The 24,941-nt window shown below is 50.2% G+C and overlaps 2 protein-coding genes and 1 pseudogene across 2 annotated transcripts in view; all 3 read left to right on the plus strand.

Moving 5' to 3' along the window:
- Positions 1-1,683: 1,683 nt before the first annotated feature.
- Positions 1,684-7,889, plus strand: LOC105717837 (UL16-binding protein 3-like). The gene is made up of 7 exons (XM_064360356.1): positions 1,684-1,725; positions 2,041-2,232; positions 3,621-3,711; positions 4,222-4,485; positions 4,711-4,986; positions 5,677-5,787; positions 7,022-7,889. Exons 1-6 carry the CDS (start codon positions 1,684-1,686, stop codon positions 5,784-5,786), a joined length of 975 nt encoding a protein of 324 aa, XP_064216426.1. The 3' UTR covers position 5,787; positions 7,022-7,889.
- A 2,794-nt stretch (positions 7,890-10,683) lies between these two features.
- LOC105717846 (cAMP-dependent protein kinase type II-beta regulatory subunit-like) lies at positions 10,684-13,851 on the plus strand (annotated as a pseudogene).
- Positions 13,852-16,431: 2,580 nt separating this feature from the next.
- Positions 16,432-24,941, plus strand: part of LOC105717276 (UL16-binding protein 3-like) — a 31,756-nt gene continuing 23,246 nt past the window's right edge. The window contains exons 1-4 of the mRNA XM_064360357.1: positions 16,432-16,696; positions 22,657-22,920; positions 23,146-23,421; positions 24,109-24,218. Of these exons, the coding sequence (XP_064216427.1) occupies positions 16,432-16,696; positions 22,657-22,920; positions 23,146-23,421; positions 24,109-24,218 (915 nt within the window). The remainder of the gene's footprint in view (positions 16,697-22,656; positions 22,921-23,145; positions 23,422-24,108; positions 24,219-24,941) is intronic.

Here is a 24,941-nt window from a genome sequence, read left to right on the forward strand (position 1 = left end):
GCTTCTGCTTCTGCTCCTGCTCCTGCTTCTGCTCCTGCTCCTGCTGTCCGGCTGGTCCCAGGCGGGATGGGCTGGTGAGTTGAGGGAACGGGGCCCAATCCTCCGGGCAAGATGGCGCGGGGGCGCTGTGGACGGCAGCGGGTTTCAGAAGAGGGGAGACCTGCGCTATCTCCCAGGACTGCGCTCTCCCTCACTTCCCTTCTGCGGCTCCTTTCATCCTATTCTGCTGCCTACGGCGGCCGCTTGCCTCCCAGGCCAGGAGGGTTGTCAAAGAAGGCGGAAAAGGCACGTCAGGAGGGTGGAGTGTTTTACCCCAGCTAGTCAAGGAATGTGTCAAACTCTGAGATTTAATTATGAGTCCTTCATTATGCCGGCGAGCAAGAGGTGGCTAATGCCCAAAATTCCCTCAGCACCTAAGAAAAAGGTGGTCTTTTAAATCCTAGTTTTGAAATGGAGGGGGAACCTAGCTGAAGCAAATTTTTCACAAAAGCAGAGTAAGAAAAAAGTTAAAAGATAAACTGGCCGGGCGCGGTGGCTCACGCCTATAATCCCAGCACTTTGGGAGGCCGAGGCGGGTGGATCACAAATTCAAGAGATCGAGACCATCCTGGTCAACAAGGTGAAACCCCGTCTCTACTAAAAATACAAAAATTAGCTGGGCATGGTGGTGCGCGCCTGTAATCCCAGCTACTCAGGAGGCTGAGGCAGGAGAATTGCTTGAACCCAGGAGGCAGAGGTTGCGGTGAGCCGAGATCGCGCCATTGCACTCCAGCCTGGGTAACAAGAGCGAAACTCTGTCTCAAAAAAAAAAAAAAAGATAAACTGGTACATGAGAAATAAAACAGTGTGAGGTGCGAGGGGTAAAATTGTCATGAAAGACACAACTTATAGATAATGGGTGCTCTGGGCGCTAGACTGCACCTGCATTCCCAGGCTATGCTGGTGCCACTTAACTTGGCCTCTTATCAACAAATGCATTCATGGAGGTGCCCAGTGTCAGCCTGCCCCAGCTACATACTATAGTTATATACTTAATGATGGGAAAATAACTAAAATGAGAAGCGAAGATAGAGTCTGTCCGGCTCAAGAAGCTAACATAAATCCCGAACAGCTTTTAGTCTGAGAAAGAGAGAGTTAGTTTTAGCTGATAAAAAGCAGGTTATCACAGGAGTCAGAGGGCTGCAGAGGGTGAAAGGGCAGGGATTCCTGGTGCAGCCCCTCCGCCCCACCCGCCCTTGGGAAGGAGACACCAGAGCCCCTGGAATCCAAACTGGGGTCTGGACAGGGGTGAAGGCGGGGTCCACAGGGACACAATGACAGACACCCCCACCAGCCACAGCCCTGCTCTGCTCTCACCCGCTCTCCACCACACAAACCCTCCAAGACCCCCAGGGCTCTGTGCCCTGGAACTTCCGCCTGCGCTTTCCTACAGACACTCACCTGCACCCAGGGGCTCAGCAGACACTTCCCACCCCTCCCTCACCATCCACTGCCACCTCCCAGGTCACGTCCTCTCACTCCCCACCTCAGCCCAGCCCTGTCACCTCACAGGCCTCCCTCACCTCCCCATCCAGGAAGGGGCCCTCAGCACCTCCCAACCAACTGGGACCTTCTCCCCCCTTACCTGAGGACACATCCCAGGAAACATACCCCATGCTATCCACAGAATCTAGTGCAGGGGGGATGGGAAGCACCATTTCCCCCAGGGTGACCCTGGGAACGCTGGTGAGTAGAGGCGCCCACTTCTGCTGTTGGGTTCCAGACCTGCCTGTTGTTCCTACTGGGGAGCCGGGGTCAAAGAGAGCAGTCACTGTGCAGACAGGAGTCACCAAAACCTTTCTAGAAAGGAAAGGCTGAAGGCACTGTGGTCCTTGCCGGCCATGGGTTCTCTGACTCTGTGTCAAGTCCTGTCCCTTTGTAGAGCAACAGCAGGCAGCAACCTGGAAATAAAAGGGAGACCCGATGTGGACACTGTCCTAGGTTGCTGACCCCAGATGAGGGCACCTGCTGTGTCCTGGCAATTGGTGCCCCATCCCCTAGGGTGTCATCTCCAAGTGGTGTCAGTTGAAGAGTCACAAGTGTGTCCTACCTTGCCTGTGGCTTCCGAGTGGTGTGGATGTGATGGATGTGAGTGGGGGTCCCATGGTTCGGGGCCTACTCTCCCCGCCTTTGCTGCTGAGTGGCATGAATGATCCACCGGGGCCATCAGCAACTCTCCCTAAAGCCTCTGGTGTGAGCTGGGGGTGAGGGGGTGCAGCCATGTGGTGTCCGGGGATCGGGGCCAACTGCTTGTGCAGCTTCTTGGTTCCCTGTGGCTCTGCTCCTGCCCATCCCAGGAGAACCACCTGCATCTTCTCACAGCCAGGCCTACCTTCCTAATGACCTAGAGGGTGAGGAGCACACCCTGTGATGGCAGCTCGGAGGCTGCAAGGTCACTGCCCTCCCATAGGGAAGCCCATCTACACCAGGGCCCGGAGACACACCTAGAGTGACTTTTCAATGAGGAGATTTTGCAGCTGTGAGTGACACAGCCTAGATTCTGAGCACTGGGGGACCCTGTTGTGATTCTGCGGTTGGAAATTGCCATGAAATCCACAGAACACCTTTTCCAACCACACATGCCTCTGGGATCTTAGGGAATCCAGGGTTAAATAGCCGTAGTGGCAGGGCCAGCCGCACTCCTCATTCACAGACTGCGTATGGCTGCACCCCAGCTACAATAGCAGGGTTGAGTAGTGACGGGGAGGTCATATGACCAGCACAACCTGTAATAGTTACTAAATTAACTACAAACTCTATCCATTCCTGGTACAAATCCAGGAAATGTGAAATTACCATCGAATGGGTCTATGAATGCAGCATATCACTCTAACTGGACCTGACACAGGTGTCCATCCATGACTTTGCCCTAAATTCACCTCACGAGTAACAGGGGAGCAAGCGAATGCTTCAGATCCCTGGGAAGAGGTCGGGTCGCACACTGTGTCCACTAGGCATGTCTGGGCATTTGCTGTTTCTTGGTGTACAGTTAGCAGAGTGAATACCCGTCTGGCTCCGTGGGGAGGCTGAAGCAGGCACTGCAGTTGCTGTGGGTTGAAGGGGCCCACCAGGGGCTCTGGGCTCTTCTAGTCATGGACTCTGGGTCTGAGATGTGGCTCAGTTGTTACAGTTAAAGGAGCTCGGTTATTTCCTGGGGTGACTACTTTCAGCTTCCACATCATCCATCCTTGCATTTTGTCTTTGTTGTAATTATTTAAAGTCTAGCAGTAGTCCCGTGGAGTCTCCATCTCTTTTGGATCTTGGACCCTTTTGTTTTATGAGCCATGGGCATAGCTTTGTATGGCTGAGGTTCCCAGCTGGCATTGTGACTTCCTTAATTATTTCCATCATGGCACCCTCCTTCCTCCTGACAGTTGACAGCCTCCACTTGAGATCTGTTATTTCAGGATTTTCCATCCCCATTACTGCTGGGAGCCCATTTCAGGAATAGCATCTCCTATCCCCAACCCTGGCCTTCAGCAACAGGCACCTCTGAGCTTCTTAACAGTCTGCTGCCTTCTCCCAGTGCCTTCTTTATATGCTGGGTAGACAGGAGTCCTCCAGGCTTCCCATGAGCACAGAGGACGGACATCGTTCTGGATTTTCATGCTGCAGCCACTCTGGCATGGGCGCTTCTCTCGGCCTTTTGTTCCTTCCTCTACAACCCGCCACGTAAGAGCTGGGTTTTTGTTTCATGCAGTGTGGGTCATTCTTTTTCCAATGTCCCAAGGGCAACCTACTAGCAGATGAGAGGCACATTCCAGGGAACCTACTGTGTCTTGTTAACCATAATAAATAAACTCACTCTTATCCAGTGTTGACTACATCATACCCTCTGTGCCATGCTCCAGCATCCTCAGGGCACCCTCCCACACTCTCCCACCTCCTGCAGTCCACCTGGGCTGCTGCTGAAGATCCTGCCATCTAGGCCCTTCCTCCTGTAGCAGGCCTGGCACCTCCCTTTCAAGGTCCTGTGCTGACCAACGTATGTATAGGCCTGGGCAGAGTGGGGAGATGGACACATTGGGGACCCATGGTTCCTCCACAGACAGAGACCACTGCCCAGGAAGAGAAGTCCATGCTCTGGCAGCCCAGCCCTGCAGGAAACCCTCTTGCTGTCACAGTGTCTGGGGTCTTTCCCCCACCACAACACTCTCCGGTGTTTTTTCTTTTTTCCCATAGACACTCACTCTCTCTGGTACAACTTCACCATCATCCATCTGCCCAGACCTGGACAACAGTGGTGTGAGGTCCAAGGCCAGGTGGATCAGAAGAATTTCCTCTCCTATGACTGTGGCAGTGACAAGGTCTTATCTGTTGGTCACCAAGAAGGGCAGCTGGATGCCACAGATGCCTGTGAAAGACAACTGGAAGTGCTGAGAGAGGTGGGGCAGAGGCTCAGACTGGAACTGCCTGGCATTGCGCTGGAGGATTGCCCCCCCAGTGGTGAGTGGAGGAGACCGAGGATGGAAGGGAGCAGTCTGTGGGCTCAGGGGCTGCACTGTGTGTGGGGAGAAGATATTAGACATGGGGCCTCCATGAAGCCCAGCAGCAAGGGCAGGACCTGGAGGAGACAACAGGGCCAGATGAGAAGGGGCTCAGAGGAGGAGGATGTGGGGCAGGGAAGAGAATTTGTAAAGACCAGAGCTGATCTGTTTCTGATTGGGGCAGGACCCGTCACGCTGCAGGCCAGGATGTCTTGTGAGTGTGAAGCCGATGGACACATCCATGGATCCTGGGAGTTCGGATTTCATGGACAGAAGTTCCTCCTCTTTGACTCAAACAACAGAAAGTGGGCAGTGGTTCATGCTGGAGCCAGTCGGATGAAAGAGAAGTGGGAGGAGGACAGGGAACTGACCGTGTTCTTCCGGAAGGTTTCACTCGGCGATTGCGGGAGCTGGCTTCGAGACTTCCCAATGCACAGAGAGAAGAGTCTGGAGCCCACAGGTGACTACAGGGGAGCACTGGGAGCGCCTGGAGATGCCGTCTTGTTATAGCCTTGTCTGTCGGTGTCTGTGCTGGGTGCGGGTGTATGGGTGTGAGTGGGTGTCAGTGTTTGTGGGTGTGTGAGTGTGAGTGTGAGTTTGAGTAAGAACATGACCCCTCATGGGGGGCCCCTTTTGGGGGCTCCTGTGCTCTCCCATCCTCCTCTCCCTTCTCCCTCCTGACTCCTCTTCCTCACTGCACCTGCTTCTGTTCCCCTCACTGTGGATTTCTCGCCAGCCTCAAAACTATGGGCATTATTGTGTTTCTAGACCTTTCTCCTTAGATTTCCCTCCTAGGATTACTTTTCCTCTCCTCTCCCCTTGGTCTATTTCTGGAAATCCATCAAAACCACCTTCAATGCCAGCCCAGAGACCCTCCCTCCCCGATCCTGGGGTATCACCTCTTCTTCCGCCACAGCAGGAGGGTGGGCTGTGCTGTCACCTTGCTTCCCTTAGCAGCTGTGTGAGCTCCCTGAGGACAGGGGACACCCCCTCTCCCTTCCTACACCAGGACCTGTCTCTGGGGCTGCTCCATAGCAGGGAGGACAAAACCTTTGCCTTGTAGGATGACCTTGGGTGGCAGGAGCAGAGGAGGTGTGTCTTCAAATGTGGGGCCTGGACAAGGGTTGTGATGCTTGTGTTTCCATTTCAGCACTGCTCACCGTGTCCTCAGGCACAGCCCAACTCAGGGCCACGACCACCACCCTCATGCTTTGCTGCCTCTGCCTCATCCTCCCCTGCTTCCTCCTACCTGGCATCTGAGGTGAGTCCTTTAGAGTGACAGGTACTGTGGGCAGAACTGGGAGAGGAGCATGAAGCAGATGGGTGAGGAGGGAGGATGGGAAAGGAGAATTCCCAGAGTCCCACCCCTCCCCATGGCCAGGACCTTTCTGTCCTGTAATGAGACAGTGAATGAGACCTTGTGTCACTTGTTGGCAATGACTTGGGCAGCTCAGCCCTGAGTTCTGATGGTTTCTCATCTTCAGAGGCTGGAGGGAAAGGAAGGGGCCCATACCAAGGCTCAGGGTCTGTTTAGCCAATTCAGGCCTGTTTCAGAGCAGGTTCCTATTTGGGAAGGGTAGTGGTGTGTGGCCCGCAGGCAGCAGGAACTCAGACATGGGCAGTCCGCACAATAGGAGAGGAGCAGCATGGCCACTTGACCTAGTATGTCAAGGGAAAGGGCATCCATGAAGGAGGCTAAGAGAGTGATCTGGGGGAATCCCAGGACGCGGGGGCTGTGAGGGCCTTGGTTCACCCCATTCCAAAGGCTGCATTCCCAGAGAAAGCAGCTTGGGTCCCAGCAGTTAAGGTGGAAGGTGAAGAGTAGAGTGTGTCCAGGATGAGGTTTAGGAAAAGGCCAGGCCACTAGAACCCTTGGGATTGCCAGGAGGGCTCTGCGGCAGCGCCCCTGCCCTCCCACCTCCTGCACACTCCAAATCCTGAGCCAGCTGATAGTCCAGCCTGGAGCAGAGTGGACACAGACAGGGGAGCTGAGCTGCTGCTGGAGTTCCATGGTCACCACTGAGCTTGGCCAGGAATGAATGGGGTGGTGTGGGGACAGTTCCATTCAGAGCTATGGGTGCAGCTCCCAGGGTGAGGAGAGGCTGAGCGTGAAGGGGAAAGAGCAGGTTTGCCTGCAAGCCCACCCAAGGCCAGGGAACATGGATCCAGAGACCGCTCTTTGGACAGGGCGTCCCCAGGTTCTCTAAACCATTCTGTGAGAAGGAGGAGCAGGCCCTGAGTGAGGGTGCAGACCCCTCTTTCCCAGCCTCAGTTCTGAGCCCCTGTGGGCTGTAGCAGGGCCTGGGCTGGCTCTGTGATGGGGTGCAGGAGGGAGGAGGTTGGGAGGCTGCAGAGCCAGGGGGAGGGTTGGAGGGAAAACATGGTCATTATTTGGGGGAGAGGCTCTGAAATGGGGAGGGCCTGGGAGGGAGCAACCAGGAGAACAGACCCAAATTTTTCTCAGCCACTTAAACCAATGCTTCATCTTTCTGAAGGTGGAAGATGACACCAAGAAGCCCGTTAGCCTGGTCTGCCTCCCGCTCTCCCTCAGGGAGGATGCCTGTCTACTCACCACTGTGCCTTGCTGGACAGCCAGGAGTTCAAGCCTTAGCAAGCCCACGGCCCTCGGCAGATGATGAGGGCATTGGAGACTCAACCTCTCATGACGTTCATTACCTTCGGTGATGGTCCTGGCAGCCATTTTTCTTCACATCTTCTGCCACTTTCTCTCGGTGCTAACAGTTGGAGTTCCTGCACAAGTTATAACTGGACAAGAAATCCCAGCAAAAAGCATTTTCTTTCTACTTTGTTGATTGTGGGAAAGCAGACACTTTTCTGAAGCCTGACCTCATTCTTCCAAACGATATTGCTAGTAAAATCACACGCTGGGCTTCAGACCTCAGGGAATTCAGACCTCTGGGCTTCAGACCTCTTTCCATGCACTGACCAACAATTCTATTAATCCTTTTTATTTTTATGGTGTTTTACATTTTCTCATTCTGTCAACCCTATAGGAGTGAAGCGGCATAATCATCACTCACTGTTATCTCCAACTCCTGGGCTCAAGTGATCCTCTACACTCATCCTCTAGAATAGCTGGGACTGCAGGTGCCACCATGCCCGGCAAGTTGTTTTATTTTTAGGTAGATATTGGGTCTTCCTATGTTGCCCAGGCTGGTCTTCAACTCCTGACCTCAAGCAATCCTCCCACCTTGGCCTCCCAATTCTCTGGGATTACAGACATGAACCACAGTACCTATTGTAGAAATTTTTAATTATTTAATATGAGAAACTGTTGGATTCATGATTGTTTCATTTAGTAATTTATTAGATGATACTTACAGTTAAATAAAGATTTCTATTTTCAAAGATAAGGATTGACTTTGGAATTTCTGTTTATAACCCAGTAGAAAATTAATGGAATTTCATTTTTCTGTTGTGTTATGTTTAGTAATACAACTAGGATACTACCAGATACCTTTTGGCAACAGAGACTTTAAAGATCACTCTTCACTTACAAGCAGCCTGGCTGTCTGTCTTCACTGTCCTGAGGCCCTGGGGGCCGGCAGATATTCCTGCCTCTGTCCCTGCTTCCAGAAGGTGACGCTTTCTGGTTTGACCTCAGCCCACTCCACGCTTGGCGGTGGCTTTTCTTGTCATTTTTCAGCGCTGACCACGTTCAATTCTATTAGAAAGAATTCTCACCACAGATACATCTCTACTCCCCCATAGACAAAAATCAGAGCAGCATATATAAAGAACTCCTAGAAGTAAATAAAGTGCACCTAGGTCTTGGGCAAATGCTATGAGCAGGTCAGAGATGCTGAAGAAGATGCTGAAGACACCTGTGAAAGCTTTCATGTATCTGACACAATCAACATAACAGCAGTATTCCCCTGCATACCTATTCTACTGACAGATTTTTTAATCTGTCTCTACCAACTGGTGGACAGGAAATGGAATATCAGAGAGCTCTTACACTGTGGGTAGGAGGCCAGATTGAATCACTTCTTTGACTTTTACTCAGGCAGACACCTTGAGGACAGTGGACGCTGTGCTCATCCCACTAATCAGCAATCCCAGAGTCAGTTCCAGGCTCCACACATGTTCCAGAGCATGGAGGTACTAGACTGCTTACTCTGCTGTCCTTTGTCATAGCAAAAAGTTAGCAATGAAATATCCTAGTACAGTACAGGATGCTTTTCAATGTTGATGAAAGATTTCTATTTCACTCTACACCACAGTACAAAATCTGAAATAGCAAAAATGAAACAATCCAAATGCTGCATAAAAATGTTAAACTTTTCCAACACGTTAGTGAGGATTTTTTATTTACATAAACAAAAATGACCACATCGATCCAGATCACTTTCCATATTTCCAAAAATATACACATCAGCCAGTGGGATGAATAGAATACCGTAAGGTATCTATTTAGGAAAACAAGGAGGTAGGAAAGGCCCACATCCATCAGCTCCCTGGTGATAAAAGACATTCTTAGAACAATTGCTGAACCCGGAGTGGTGTCTGAGCATGAGATGGTCGTAATGTCCGGACTGAAACTGAATTTGCAGTTTGCACTGTGGTATCTGGAGAGTGTCCCGGTTTGCAAGGAAACCATAGTAAAATATGGGGCATGAGGTGACATCATTAAGATGGGGCATCAGTGTGACACCTCACTCTCAAGTAGTGCAGGAAGAGAAGCTCTCTGTAATGTGCTCACCACTCTGTGGATTCTGCTTGTTTCATAGTTCTTTTACTACTTGAAAGTAGAAGTTCAAGAAAAACTTATTTTTCAGAAACTGATGTGAAGGGGTGAATACCTCTACAAATTCGGCACAGCTCCTCCTCCTCCTCCGCCTTCTCCTCCTCCTCCTCCTCCTTCTCCTCCTCCTCCTCCCCCTTCTCCTCCTCCTCCTCCCCCTCATCCTGCAAAGCCAGGGCCTCCAGATGTTTCCCTCTCCCCCCCTGTTCTCAGCCTCAGGCAGCTTCTCCTGCCCCCTCCTCCCCTGCAGGCAACCCCCAGGCCCTTCTAGAGACTGAAGCAGCTCAGGCCCAGAGTCCCTTCATCACTTTCTAAATATATGGCCTAATCCACATGAGACTCAGATCTGTGAAGGGTTGGATTTCCACAGGCACAGGAGCTGAGGGCGGGTTCTCCTTCCATCTAGGGCTCACTTTGTGGCACAGCCATCGATGGTTGCCCAGGCCTGACTCTGTGGCTGCACCTCCTGTAGAGTCCAGCCCTACAGGGTTCTGTGATCCCCTCCTGACTGGTGCAGAGATAAGAAATTGTAGAAATAAAAGACACAAGACACAGAGACAGAGAATAGAGAGTTTGGGCCCAGGGGTGCACTACTACACAAATCTCGGAGACCAGCAGTGACCCTGAATCCCTGGAAGCTCTCGTTTTTATTGAGTTTCAAATCTGGAGGCAGGGAAGGTTGGGTGTTTGGTGACTGGGGGCAGGGTAAAATAGGGCGTGACATACAGGTGGGGACTCAGGAATTAGTTAGCAGAGATGAGGTAAGAAGCATAATGTGTCAGCACTTTTCCATACTTGTTAAGAAACAAGACGTTAAAATTTATATTATTCATACTGATTATCTTTTCTAAGAATAAAGGAACCAGGTACAGAAATGGAACATGAGAGTAGACATGGAACGTGACCACTGAAGCACAGCACCACATAGAGACAATTAAGCCCCCAATGTCTGCGGGCCTGCCTGACAGCCACCAGGCCTTACTGTTGTAACCGAGCGAGCACGAAATCACCACTGAGACAAAGACTAGGCCAAATTACAGGGTCTTTACTGCCAGTGGCCATGGAGGACTCCTGTCTCTCTAACCCATGGCCCCGAAAGGAGGGTGTCAAGACCTTTTATGCCCGAAAACCACCTCCTGGGCGGGGGTGGGGATGAGGGGCTTTGGACATTCTCAGGGCCAGTGGACTTTGGACATTCTGATTGTTGCTTAAGTGGTTCACAGAAGTCAAGATAAGCTTTAGTTTACACGTTGTCTGAGTAGTGTGGAAATTATAGACCTTAGTTACTTACTACAAGTCTTAAAATGGCACAGGGGCCAAAATGGCGCTGGTTTGAACTGCTTGCCTGTCACATTAGGGTTACAGAGAGCAGTTTCAATGGAAAGCCGAGGTATGGTCGAGGTACGCAGCTTATGGGGCAATTACCATGTCACACTTATCACAAGAGCTTGGAGAAGTGGAGTTTTCTCCTAACTCCTCTGGGGAAGGAGACATCTCAGCTATTTTGGACATCTCCTCCCCTAGCTGGCTAAACAGCAGGTGCTGTCCCAGTGCTGGAACTGTCAGTCAACCAAGGCATGCTCTGGCAGCCCTCATGAGGGTGGGGGTGACAGAGGGCAGAGAGCCTCTTGCCTTAGGGTCATTCATTTCACAATGTCACCCCAGGTTCACACTTCCGACCTGAGAGTCATTAGTAAAGGAATTAAGATCACCTATGAATAACTATGATCACCTATGAATAACTACTACAGTTATATTTCTAGTTACTTTCTTCCTCATTATTTATATGGAAATAAACTGAGGCTTTTGGTTCCTGCCTCAACACTTATGGGGTCTTCTCCCTACATCTCCTCTCCATGCAGCTCATCCCTGTGGCCACTTCATCTACCCACAACTTAGGAATCCCCAGCACATCCTCATCTCAGCAACCATGGAGGCATCTGGACCTGTGGGCAGAAGTAGGAGGGAGGTGGGGGGCCCAATGGCCCCTGGCTGCTGCGGAGGGCTTAGCCTGTGGTGAGGACTGGGCAGAGACCTTGAGTCCCACTCTGCCCCCAGCCACTCAGTCCTTCCCCATTAAATGAAAAAACTAGGCACTGAGCTCCCAGTCCACACAGTCTTCATTTGGGGAGACCCTGCACCTGATGACCATCAGTCCCCAGGGCCCTGAGGCTGTGGGAAAGGGGAGGAGGCCTGGACCAAGCACAGGGCCTGTCTCTGCTTCAGGACAGGGGTATGGGATGGCAGCCACCTCTGACTGTGCAGGGACACAGAAGCCTAGAAGGTTCTGGCCTGACGAACTAGACACACGGGGGTGGATGTTTCTCTGCTGCCAGCAGAGAGCAGGGGATGGGCAGGAGGAGGAGGTGGCACCTGCAGATGGAGGGGTGTTCAATGCTCCAGTAATAAAATGATTCACAAGGCATGCCTCAGTATGTGCAGAAGCTTATAATCCTGATGAAGAAGATGATGATGCAGAGTCCAAGATAATGCAACCAAAAACTGATGATCAAAGAAATAGGTTGCAAGAGGCTTGCAAAGACATCCTGCTGTTTAAGAATCTGGATCTGAAGCAGATGTCTCAAGTATTAGATGCCATGTTAGAAAAATTGGTCAAAGATGGGGAGCATGTAATTGATCAAGGTGACAGTGGTGACAACTTTTATGTAATTGATAGAGGCACATTTGACATTTATGTGAAATGTGATGGTGTTGGAAGATGTGTTGGTAACTGTAATAATTGTGGGAGTTTTGGTGAACTGGCCTTAATGTACAATACACCCCAAGCAGCTACAGTCACTGCTCCTCTCCTGGTGCTCTGTGGGATTCGGACAGGGTAACCTTCAGGAGAATAATTGTGAAAAACAATGCCAAAAAGAGAAAAATGTATGAAAGCTATTGAGTCATTGTCATTCCTTAAATCTTTGGAGGTTTCCGAATGCCTGAAAGTAGTAGATGTGATAGGCACCAAAGTATACAACGATGGAGAACAAATCATTGCTCAGGGATATTCGGCTGATTCTTTATTCATTGTATGTGGGTAACGCCCCACACGGGCACCGAGGAATGAGAGCTAAGCAGAACCCTGGCACAGTTAGGGCTTGAGGAATATCTCACTTTATAGAGTTATTACTCAGCTATTTCCTTTTACATAATCCTTTACATGATCATATATTAGTTTATAGAAATAGGGCTTGAAGAATCCCTTTATATAATCCTCTATATATAATCAGATAATAGTTAACAGTATGAGTGCCTAAAGAATATTTCCCTACATATATACCTATAATTATATCTTAGTTCATAATTGGAGGAATGCCTAGAGTGGACACAGTACAGAGCATGAATTAAGGAATAAGCAGCTTATAATCGGAGGGATACCTAGAGCAGACACAGTGCAGAGCATGATTTAAGGGAAAAACAGTTATACCAGGACAAGAATCCATGGCCCAGGTGGCAGCGTTCAGTATCGTAAAGATACCCGCTGGATGGCAGGCTTGGGGCGAGAGCCACTCCTCCTGATAAAGGAGCTGTAGGACCTTGCTCCAGTTCTTGTGGAAGGCTGCCCTCAGAGCGGCAATCCACCTTGGTGACTGTGAACTTTATCAGCTCTTGCTACTGTACTGCTTGAAAAGCATCTTCCCATAGAACCCATTGGAAGCTGCCAGAAGGTGGCAGTAACCTTGACAGCTCTGTCACTGCTATGGGACTTAAAGCGTCCTCCTATAAATCTTCTTAGAAGTAGTTTGCCCATAGATAGAAGTATTGCACACTGCACCCTCTTCATGCACATGACCCACCTTCAAGCCTCGGTGACCTAATGGGGATGAACCCCTTACCGCACACGGCCCTTGCCTTCATGGGAACAGGCCCCTTGCTGTGTGCACTGTCCACCTCCTGGCCTAGGTGACCTAATGGGGGTGGACCCCATGTTTTATTGCTCACCTCCCTATCACTATCCTTAAAGATGATTTCACTCACTGCACTGCCCCCTAACCTATACACAATAAATACTCATGCTTCTGGACATTCGGGGCCTCACCTGACTCCACTCATAGGTGGCGTGGCCCCCCGAGCCCAGCTGCATTTTCTTTGTACTTCTGTGTCCTGTCTCTTTATTTCTCGGATCCTGCACCTCAGCACAGCATATGGCTCACCCCACGACCCCGTGGGGCCATCAGCCCTACAATTGTGGAATCTGGAGAAGTGAAAATTACTATGAAAAGAAAGGGTAAATCAGAAGTGGAAGAGAATGATGCGGTAGAAATCGCTCGATGCTCGCAAGGACAGTACTTTGGAGAGCTTGCCCTGGTAACTAACAAACCTCGAGTAGCTTCTGCGCACGCCATTGGGACTGTCAAATGTTTAACCATGGATGTGCAAACACTTGAAAGGCTTTTGGGACCTTGCATGGAAATTGTGAAAAGGAACATCGCCACCTATGAAGAACAATTAGTCGCCTTGTTTGGAGCAAACATGGATATTGTTGAGCCCCACTGCATGAAGCGAAAGTATGGAGCAGGAAGACCTGTAGTGACAAAATTACACAGTAGTGGTTAGTCCACTGAGAATGTGTTTGTGCAGATGCCAAGCACTTTCTGTGATTTCAGGTTTTTTCCTTTTTTTATATTTACAATTTATCAATAAACAGTAGGGATTTAATAATCAATAGGCTTTTTTTTTTTTTTTTGGAAACAGTCTTGTTCCATCCCCAGGCACCAGGCTGGGATGCAATGGTGCCATCTTGGCTCACTGCAACCTCCGTCTCCTGGGTTCCAGCAATTCTCCTGTCTCAGCCTCCCTTGTAGCTGGGACTACAGGCGTGCACCACCACACCAAGCTAATTTTTGTATTTTTAGTAGAGATGGGGTTTCACCACGTTGGCCAGGATGGTCTCCATCTCTTGACCTCGTGATCCGCCTGCCTCGGCCTCCCAAAGTGCTGGGATTATGGGCGTGAGCCACCGCGCCCAGCCAGTCAATAGACTTTAACATCACTTTCCAAAGAGTAGTTCAGAAAAAATCAACATACTGATAACATGACTTTGTACTCTATAAAATTATGACTGAAAGGTTTATTAAAATGATTGTAATATATAGAAAATATCTATGTTTAAGAAGAAAATTAAAGGATGTTATCATCAGCTACATGTGTTTTACTTATTCAGACTGATATCATATTAGCGACTAGCCCCATGTAAGAGGGCACTTGGCAGTTAAACATGCTACACAGCATAGCATCACATTTTTTTATAACTCATACATAGTAACATTTTAATCATTTTTGTTTTAAAGTTTTCTAGCTTGATAAGTTATGTGCTGGCCTTGGCCTATTGGTGAAGTGGTATAAAACATCATATGCAATTTTAAAACTTTTTATATTTTTGCAATAAAGTATATTTTGACTTCTTTGGCATAATGTCAGTAACCTACATATTCCAGTGGTTTTGTGGATAGGCAATTTAGTCACTATGATAATAAGGAAAACAGTCTTTTAGATGAGAGATCGTTAATGCGTTTTTCACTAATCAAGCACATACCTGCTTCCTTTTTTTCATTTTACAGTTCTCTATATTCTATATCTTTAAAATTTTGATCCTGACATTTAATGTCACAAAGTTTTTTAAAAAGTGATTTAAACTTAAAATCTGACTTTTTTTTATTCTTTACTCTAAGATCTTATCTTTTAAAAAACTCTCTTATACCAAAAATCATTTGGGACCCTTATCAGCATCCCACAGTTGATTTCTTTGTTCTTTTCTAGGCCTACACAATACAGAACTTTGCAGACAGACATCTGTTCCCTTTCCTTTTCTTTCTTAGGTTGGTTGCAGGCCCACAATCTCATTGATCAGCAGCCAATGCAGTTTGTTTTTTGTTTTTTTAATTCTTGAAAACATCCTCCTAGGGTGACAGAAATACATTTTTATGAGCATAATCCTATATAAAGATAAAATGAATTTCTGCCTGTACCACATACATCATTAGGCCTTGCCATTGCTTTAACGTAGACTCATAGTTGAAATTAGTGCAGAATGAACTCAGATGTACTAGATTTTCATTGTTCATTGATATGCTTAGTATGCTGCCACATAAGATGAATTTAATTATATTCAACCAAAGCAATATACTCTGACATGATTTCTAGGCCCCATGACTCAGTGTGTAGAGACATTAATTCTAACCAGTTGTTTGCTTTTGAATGAGCTATTTCGTTTTGGGAGACAGGTTTCAAATGAACACACACACATGGGCAAATGTACTCCGTGCTAGTGTAGCCTTACCAGAGAATGCTTACGGTCCCACTTGTATATGAAAATGTGTTAGATGTTAATTGGATAATATAAGACGTTAATAAATTATTTAAAGTATAACTTCAGCCACATTTTAGAACACTGTTTAACATTTTTGGAAAACCTTGTAGGAAAAGGGAGCTCTCTACATGAAGATGACTTGTTTTATGTTTCCGATTTTATTTTAAAAGCCGTGTCTGTTAAATAAGAAAAAACACAAAAGAACTCCAGATTCCTGGTTCATCATTCTGTATTCTTACTTTTTCAAGTTATCTATTTTGTTGCATAAACTAATTGTGAACTATTCATGGAACAGCACACGCCTATTTAATAAAGAACTTTAAGGCCGGGCGCGGTGGCTCACGCCTATAATACCAGCATTTTGGGAGGCCGAGGCGGGTGGATCACGAGGTCAAGAGATCGAGACCATCCTGGTCAACAGGTGAAACCCCGTCTCTACTAAAAATACAAAAATTAGCTGGGCATGGTGGTGCGCGCCTGTAATCCCAGCTACTTGGGAGGCTGAAGCAGGAGAATTGCTTGAACCCAGGAGGCAGAGGTTGCGGTGAGCCGAGATCGCGCCATTGCACTCCAGTCTGAGTAACAACAGCGAAACTCCTCCTCAAAAAAAAAAAAAAAAAAAAGAACTTTGACCAAGCCTATAAATGCCGTTTACATTATTTTCAGTATTGTTGGTTGTATTTAAATTTTCCTTATAAAGCACACTTTTATAATAAAATACATGAATGATTGTTTTTCAAGGAAGAAAGAAAGAAATCAAGAAAGAAAGGAAAAGAAAGAAAGAAGTGCCCAAGTGGGAGGAAATATTTGCAAAACAATGAAGGCAAATGATCTTCCGGGACTGGGAAGCAGGAGAGAGGCGGAGTGGAACCTTAGGGAGTTTTTCGCGCTTTGGCTCCACCGGGGTGACCAAAGCCCGGGCGGCTCAGCGGGAGGCTGAGGCGCTTCCCCCGCGAGGTGAACACCGGCGTCCTCTGCATTCCGTCGCCAAGTCCCGGTCCCAAAAGAGCTGGCTGAGGGTCCCACGTTCATTCATTCATTGCATCCCGGCTCTGCTTCTGCTGCGGGACCGTCCCTGGACCTCGCGGGCCGGTGAGTTCCAGGAATGGGTCGGAGGAACAGGAGCAGGCATTGGGGAGAACCGGCCGGCCCGGGTCCTTCTCAATTCCCCTCGAGGGCTCCTTCTGGCCCCGACGCTTCCCTGGGATTGCACCTCCCCTCCGAGAAAACACAGTGGCAGAAACGAGGCCGGAAAGTAACGACAGTAAAACAGCTCGTGTCTGTGATAAATGCCAAGGTTCTTGGCCTCACAGGCAAGGAAATTAAGGACGGGGACGCACATCCACCAGGAGAGATTGGAGCAGGAGTTTCATAGGCGAAAGAAAGAACAGTTCTCTGTCACAGAGAGGAGTCCCGAACGGATTGCCAGGTGGTAGTAAAAATGTCAGAGTTTTTATAAATGGGCTAGTGAGGAGGGGGTGTCTTATCTCCACAGGCCCCGAAGAACCGGTTGGGACCAGGTGTGCCATTGGCATAGGGCAGAGTCTCCAACAGCCCCCACTCCATTCTTTGATCCTGCAGGTAGGCGCTTAGTTTGTGCTGCTCTGAGCTGCTTACCTGCCTGTGATAAAAGTGGATGGAGAGTTTCTGTGCCTGTTCCCCAGGCACCCCCATGCAGCTGCAGGCATCCCCACCCCATGCCCGCTTCCAGCTTCCCTATCTCAGTGTGCCTAAAGAAATGGACAGAAGCCGGGCGCGGGGGTTCATATTTGTCATCTCAGCACTTTGGGAGGCCTAGGCGAGTGGATCACCTGAAGTCAGGAGTCTGAGATCAGCCTAGCCAAAATGGCGAAACCCCGTCTCTACTAAAAATACACAAATTAGCTGGGCGTGGTGGTGGCGGGTGCCTGTAATCCTAACTACTTGAGAGACCGAGGCAGGAGAATCTCTTGAATCCGAGAGGCCGAGGTTGCAGTGAGTCGGGGTTGTGCCATTGCACTGCAGCCTGGGCGACGAGAGCGATACTTCATCAGAAAGAAAAGAAAAGAAGAGGGGAAGGGAGGGGGAAGGGGAGAGGAGCGAGGGGGGAGAGGAGCGAGGCGGGCGAGGGGAGGGGAAGTGGGAGAAAGAAAAGTAAAGAAAAGAAATGGACCCAATGTGCTCATTGAGGCCCACTGTGTTTGCGGGGGCCCATCTTATGTATATGAAGTTCCGTCATTACCCAGGAAGCTCCTCCTCTGCCCAAGTTGTTTATCTGTTTTATGGCCTCATCTTTGGTTTACAGCTGACCTATGTTTTACAGGCTGCTCTTTGTTAGAAGAGAAGTGATTTCTTTGAACTACTTGAGGTTAGAAAGGGAGCAATCTCTGAGCTGCTTTTTGTTAGAAGGAAAGTTTTTTTTCCAGGGACTCTCTTCACCCTGTCTACCTAAATGGTTTCTTTCTTATCTCCTATAACACCAGGAGGATGGGAGGGACCAGAGGATTGGAGGGGGCCAAAGGGCAAGGCTGCCACCTCCACTGCACCCTGTGGGGGACGGAGTCTGAGCTACCAGGACACAGGCATGGTCGGGACCAGAGGTGAGGGAGGGGATCTCAAAAACTTGAGCACAGACATCCCTGACAAACACAGATGCTCTGTTCTCACCGGCTCTCCACTGTAGGGTCCGGCCCTACGGGAATCCTGTGAGCCCCTTTCTACTGGTGCAGAGACGAGAAACTATGGAAATAAAGATACAAGACACCGAGATCGAGAGAAACAGAGTTTGGGCCCAAGGGTCCACTGCAACCAAAGCTTGAAGTTCGGCAGTGGCCTCAAGTGCCTACACACTCTGACTGTTACTGAGTACAAAGCAGGGGAAAGGGTGGGTAGGGCGTGGCATTGGTGGTCAGTGATTGGGTCAAGTACATCACGTGTCATATAGGTAGGGGCCTAGGACTTTTTTTTCCCCCCCTTGAGACGGAGTTTCTCTCTTGTTAAGTGCAATGGCACGATCTCGGCTCACCGCAACCTCTGCCTCCTGGGTTCAGGCAATTCTCCTGCCTCAGCCTCCTGAGTAGCTTGGGATTACAGGCATGCGCCACCATGCCCAGCTAAATTTTTTTTTTTGTATTTTTAGTAGAGACGGGGTTTCACCATGTTGACCAGGATGGTCTCGATCTCTTGACCTCATGATCCACCCGCCTCAGCCTCCCAAAATGCTGGGATTACAGGTGTGAGCCACCGCGCCCGGCCAGGGCCCAGGACTTTCAAGTAGCCCAGATGAGGTAATGAACATAATGCATCAGCACTTGTCCACACTTGTCAAGGAAGAACAAAGACATTAAGATCTATGTTATTTTACTGATTATATCTTCTAAGAAAAAAAGGAACCAGGTGCAGAAGCGGAACAGGAAAGTGGATATGGAATGTGACCACTGAAGTACAGCATCACATAGAGACAATTAAGCCCCTGGAAGTCTGCAGGACTACCAGGCTCACTGCAAGAGCTTGAGGGAGTGGAGTTTTCTCCTAGCTTCTATGAGGAAGGAGACATCCCTTCCATAGCTTGCTAACAGCAAGAGCTTTCCCAGCGCTGGCGCTGCCACCTAGCCAAGGTGCCCTCCAGCAGCCCTTACTCGAGCATGACAGAGGGCTTAAAGCATCTTGCCTTAGGGTCACTTCTTTCACAGTGTCACCCCACGTTCACACTTCGTGACCTGAGAAGCATTAGTAAAAGACTATGCTGAGTATATATATCTTTTTTTTTTTTTTTTTTTTTGAGATGGAGTTTCGCTCTTGTTACCCAGGCTAGAGTGCAATGCCGCGATCTCGGCTCACTGCAACCTCCGCCTCCTGGGTTCAGGCAATTCTCCTGCCTCAGCCTCCTGAGTAGCTGGGACTACAGGCACGCGCCACTGTGCCCAACTAATTTTTTGTATTTTTAGTAGAGACGGGGTTTCACCATATTGACCAGGATGGTCTCGATCTCTTGACCTCGTGATCCACCCGCCTCGGCCTCCCAAAGTGCTGGGATTACAGGCATGAGCCACCACACCCAGCCCTATATATCTTTATGATTACCTATGAATAACTACGATTATCTATGAATAACTACTATGGTTATATCTCTAGTTATTTTCTTCTTCATTATTTATATGGGAACCACTGGCTGAGCCTTATGACTCCTGCCTCGGCACTTATGGGTCTCCCACCCACCCTCCACCACACAAACCCTCCAGCATCCCAGGGCTCCCTGCCCTTGAACTTCCCCCTGCACTTTGCTACACTCACCTGAAACTAGGAGCTCAGCAGACACTTTCTACCCACTCTCCTCCCCACCCACTCCCACCAAACAGGTCACATCCTTTTACCTTCAGTCTCAGCCCAGCCTGGTCACCCAACAGGCCTCCCTCACCTCCTCATCCATGAAAGGGCTCTCACCACCTCCCCAACCAACTGGCACCTTCTCCCCCTTGCTGAGGACACATCCCAGCAACATACCCCAAGCTCCCAACAGAACCTATGCAGGGGGGATGGGAAGTACCATTTCCCCCAGGATGACCCTGAGAACACAGGCGAGTAGAGGCACCCACTCTGTCCTTGGGGCCCAGAACCACCTGTTCTTCCTATTGGGGAGCCGGCATCATGTAGAATGGTAGACAGAAGTTGCCAAACCCTTTCTAGAAAGGGAAGGAGGCACTTTGGTCCTTTGGGGACATGGTTTCTCTGTGTCTGTGTCAAGTCCTGTCCCTTTGTAGAGCAGCAGCAGGCCAGGACAACTTGAAAATAAAAGAGGGAGCAGATTTGGACACCGTCCTAGGTTGCTGACCCCAGAGGAGGGTACACACAGTGACACAACAGTTGATGGTGCATCCCCTAGGGTGGCACCTCCAGGTGGGGTTTCAGCTGCAACTCCAAAAGTCAGAAGCAGGTTTTACCTAGCCTGTGGCTTCCAGGTGGTGTGGATGTGATAGGAGTGGGAGCCCCATGGTTTGGAGCCTACTCTCCCCTCCTTTGCTGCTGAGTGGCATCTATGGTCCGCGGGTGCCCATCAGGGACCCTACCTGAAGCCTCAGGTGTGAGTTGAAGGGTGAGGGGGTGCAGCCATGTGGTGTCCGGAGATTGGGGCCAACTGCTTGTGCAGCATCTTGGTTCCTTGTGGTCCTGCTCCTGCCCATCCCAGGAGAACCACCTGCATCTTCTCACAGCCAGGCCTACCTTCCTAATGACCTAGAGGGTGAGGAGCACACCCTGTGATGGCAGCTCTGAGGCTGCGAGGTCACTGCCCTCCCATAGGGAGGCCCATCTCCACCAGGGCCCGGAGACACATCTGCAGCCACTTTTCAATGAGGAGATTTTGCAGCTGTGAGTGGCACAGCCTTGATTCTGAGCACTGGGGGACCCTGTTGTGATTCTGTGGTTGGAAATTGCCATGAAATCCACATAGCACCTTTTCCAATCACACATGCCTCTGGGATCTTAGGGAGTCCAGGGTTAAATAGCCGTAGTGGCAGGGCCAGCCGCACTCCTCATTCACAGACTGCGTATGGCTGAACCCCAGCTACAAGAGCAGGGTTGAGTAGTGACGGGGAGGTCATGTGACCAGCACAACCTGTAATAGGTAGTAAATTAACTACAAACTCCATGCATTCCTGGTACAAATTCAGGAAATGTGAAATTACCATCAAATGGGTCTATGAATGCAGTATGTCGCTCTAACTGGACCTGACACAGGTGTCCATCCATTACTTTGCTCCAAATGCACCTCATGAGTAACAGGGGAGCAAGCGAATGCTTCAGATCCCTGGGAGGAGGTCGGGTCACACACTGTGTCCCCTAGGCGTGTCTGGGCATTTGCTGTTTCTTGGTGTACAGTTAGCAGAGTGAATGCCCATCTGGCTCCGTGGGGAGGCTGAAGCAGGCACTGCAGTTGCTGTGGGTTGAAGGGGCCCACCAGGGGCTCTGGGCTCTTCTAGTCATGGACTCTGGGTCTGAGATGTGGCTCAGTTGTTACAGTTGAGCAAAGGAGCTCGGTTATTTCCTGGGGTGACCACTTTCAGCTTCCAGGTCATCCATCCTTGCATTTTGTCTTTGTTTGTTATAATTATTTAAGTCTAGCAGTAGCCCCGTGGACTCTCCATCTCTTTTGGATCTTGGACCCTTTTGTTTTATGAGCCATGGGCATAGCTTTGTATGGCTGAGGTCCCCAGCTGGCATTGTGACTTCCCTAATCATTTCCATCATGGCTCCCTCCTTCCTCCTGACAGTTGACAGCCTCCACTTGAGATCTGTTATTTCAGAATTTTCCATCCCCATTACTGCTGGGAGCCCATTTCAGGAAGAGCATTGCCTATCCCCAACCCTGGCCTTCAGCAACAGGCACCTTTGAGCTTCTTAACAGTCTGCTGCCTTCTCCCGGGGCCTTCTCTATATGCTGGGTAGACAGGAGTCCTCCAGGCTTCCCATGAGCACAGAGGATGGACATCGTTCTGGATATTCATGCTGCAGCCACTCAGGCATGGGCGCTTCTCTCGGCCTTTTGTTCCTTCCTCTACAACCTGCCACGTGAGACCTGGGTTTTTGTTTCATGCAGTGTGGGTCATTCTTTTTCCAGCATCCCAAGGTCAACCTACTAGCAGATGAGAGGCACATTCCAGGGAACCTACTGTGTCTTGTTACCCATAATAAATAAACTCACTCTTATCCAATGTTGACTACATCCTACTGTGCCATGCTCCAGCATCCTCAGGGCGCCCTCCCACACTCTCCCACCTCCCGCAGTCCACCTGAGCTGCTGCTGAAGATCCTGCCATCTAGGCCCTTCCTCCTGTAGCAGGCCTGGCACCTCCCGGGCAAGGTCCTGTGCTGACCGATGTATGTATAGGCCTGGGCAGAGTGGGGAGGTGGACACATTAATGACCCATGGTTCCTCCACAGGCAGAGGCCACTGCCCAGGAAGAGAAGTCCATGCTCTGGCAGACCAGCTCTGCAGGAAACCCTCTTGCTGTCACAGTGTCTGGGGTCTTTCCCCCACCACAACACTCTCCGGTGGTTTTTCTTTTTTCCCATAGACACTCACTCTCTCTGGTACAACTTCACCATCATCCATCTGCCCAGACCTGGACGACAGTGGTGCAATGTCCAAGGCCATGTGGATCAGAAGAATTTCCTCTCCTATGACTGTGGCAGTGACAAGGTCTTATCTGTGGGTCGCCTAGAAGAGCAGCTGAACGCCACAGATGCCTGGGAAAGGCAACTGGAAATGCTGAGAGAGGTGGGGCAGAGGCTCAGACTGGAACTGCCTGGCACTGAGCTGGAGGATTTCACCCCCAGTGGTGAGTGGAGGAGACCGAGGATGGGAGGGAGCAGACTGTGGGCTCAGGGGCTGCACTGTGTGCGGGGAGAAGACATTAGACATGGGGCCTCCATGAAGCCCAGCAGCAAGGGCAGGACCTGGAGGAGACAACAGGGCCAGATGAGAAGGGGCTCAGAGGAGGAGGATGTGGGGCAGGGAAGAGACTTTGTAAAGACCAGAGCTGATCTCTTTCTGATTGGGACAGGACCCATCAGGCTGCAGGCCAGGATGTCTTGTGAGTGTGAAGCCGATGGACACATCCATGGATCCTGGCAGTTCGGATTTCATGGACATAAGTTCCTCCTCTTTGACTCAAACAACAGAAAGTGTACAGTGGTTCATGCTGGAGCCAGGGGGATGAAAGAGAAGTGGGAGGAGGACAGGGAACTGACCGTGTTCTTCCGGAAGGTTTCACTCGGCGACTGCGGGAGCTGGATTCGGGACTTCCCGATGCACAGGGAGAAGAGTCTGGAGCCCACAGGTGACTACAGGGGAGCACTGGGAGCGCCTGGAGATGCCGTCGAGTTACAGCCTTGTCTGTCGGTGTCTGTGCTGGGTGCGGGTGTATGGGTGTGAGTAGGTGTCAGTGTTTGTGGGTGTGTGAGTGTGTGAGTTTGAGTAAGAACATGACCCCTCATGGGGGACCCCTTTTGGGGGCGCCTGTGCTCTCCCATCCTCCTCTCCCTTCTCCCTCCTGACTCTTCTTCCTCACTGCACTTGCTTCTGTTCCCCTCACTGTGCATTTCTCGCCAGCCTCAAAACTATGGGCATTATTGTGTTTCTAGACTTTTCTCCTTAGATTTTCCTCCTCCTAGGATTACTTTTCCTTTCCTCTCCCCTTGGTCTGTTTCTGGAAATCCATCAAAACCACCTTCAATGCCAGCCTGGAGACCTCCCCTCCCTCGCCCCTGGGGCATCACCTCTTCCGCCACAGCAGGAGGGTGGGCTGTGCTGTCACCTTGCTTCCCTTAGCAGCTGTGTGAGCTCCCTGAGGACAGGGGACACTCGCTGTCCCTTTCTACCCCAGGACCTGTCTCTGGGGCTGCCCCATAGCAGGGGAGACAAAACCTTTGCCTTGTAGCATGACCTGGGGTGGCAGGAGCAGAGGATGTGTGTCTTCAAATGTGGGGCCTGGGCAATGGCTGTGATGCTTGTGTTTCCATTTCAGCACCACCCACCGAGTCCTCAGGCACAGCCCAACTCAGGGCCACGACCACCACTCTCATGCTTTGCTGCCTCTGCCTCATGCTCCCCGCTTCCTCCTACCTGGCATCTGAGGTGAGTCCTTTAGAGTGACAGGTACTGTGGGCAGAATTGGGAGGGGAGCATGAAGCAGATGGGTGAGGAGGGAGGATGGGAAAGGAGAATTCCCAGAGTCCCCCACCTCCCCATGGCTGGGACCTTTCCATCCTGATATGAGACAGGTGAATGAGACCTTGTGTCACTTGTTGGCAATGACTTGGGCAGCTCAGCCCTGAGTTCTGATGGATTCTCATCTTCAGAGGCTGGAGGGAAAGGAAGGGGCCCATACCAAGGCTCAGGGTCTGTTTAGCCAATTCAGGCCTGTTTCAGAGCAGGTTCCTATTTGGGAAGGGTAGCGGTGTGTGGCCCGCAGGCAGCAGGAACTCAGACATGGGCAGTTTGCACAGTAGGAAAGGATCAGTACGGCCGCTTCACCTAGGATGTCAAGGGAAAGGGCATCCATGAAGGAGGCTAAGAAGAGAGTGATCTGGGGGAATCCCAGGACACGGGGGCTGTGAGGGTCTTGGTTCACCCCATTCCAAAGGCCACATTCCCAGAGAAAGCAGCTTGGGTCCCAGCAGTTAAGGTGGAAGGTGAAGAGTAGAGTGTGTCCAGGATGAGGTTTAGGAAAAGGCCAGGCCACTAGAACCCTTGGGATTGCCAGCAGAGCTCTGCGGCAGCGCCCCTGCCCTCCCACCTCCTGCACACTCCAGATCCTGAGCCAGCTGAAGGCCCTGCCTGGAACAGAGTGGACGCAGA

Source organism: Aotus nancymaae, unplaced genomic scaffold (assembly GCF_030222135.1).
Source record: "Aotus nancymaae isolate 86718 unplaced genomic scaffold, 86718_ANA_hifiasm-v0.15.2.pri h1tg000040l, whole genome shotgun sequence".
In the NCBI taxonomy this organism is placed as follows: Eukaryota; Metazoa; Chordata; class Mammalia; order Primates; family Aotidae; genus Aotus; species Aotus nancymaae.

What these genes read in the sequence shown, in the direction of transcription:
- LOC105717837 (XM_064360356.1), top strand. Translation starts at nt 1,684, where the DNA reads ATGGGAAGCACCATTTCCCCCAGGGTGACCCTGGGAACGCTG. An exon ending in GGGTGACCCTGGGAACGCTG is followed by an intron (nt 1,726 to 2,040) that starts GTGAGTAGAGGC and finishes CCCATCCCCTAG; the next exon opens with GGTGTCATCTCCAAGTGGTG. An exon ending in CTCTCCCTAAAGCCTCTGGT is followed by an intron (nt 2,233 to 3,620) that starts GTGAGCTGGGGG and finishes CCATGAGCACAG; the next exon opens with AGGACGGACATCGTTCTGGA.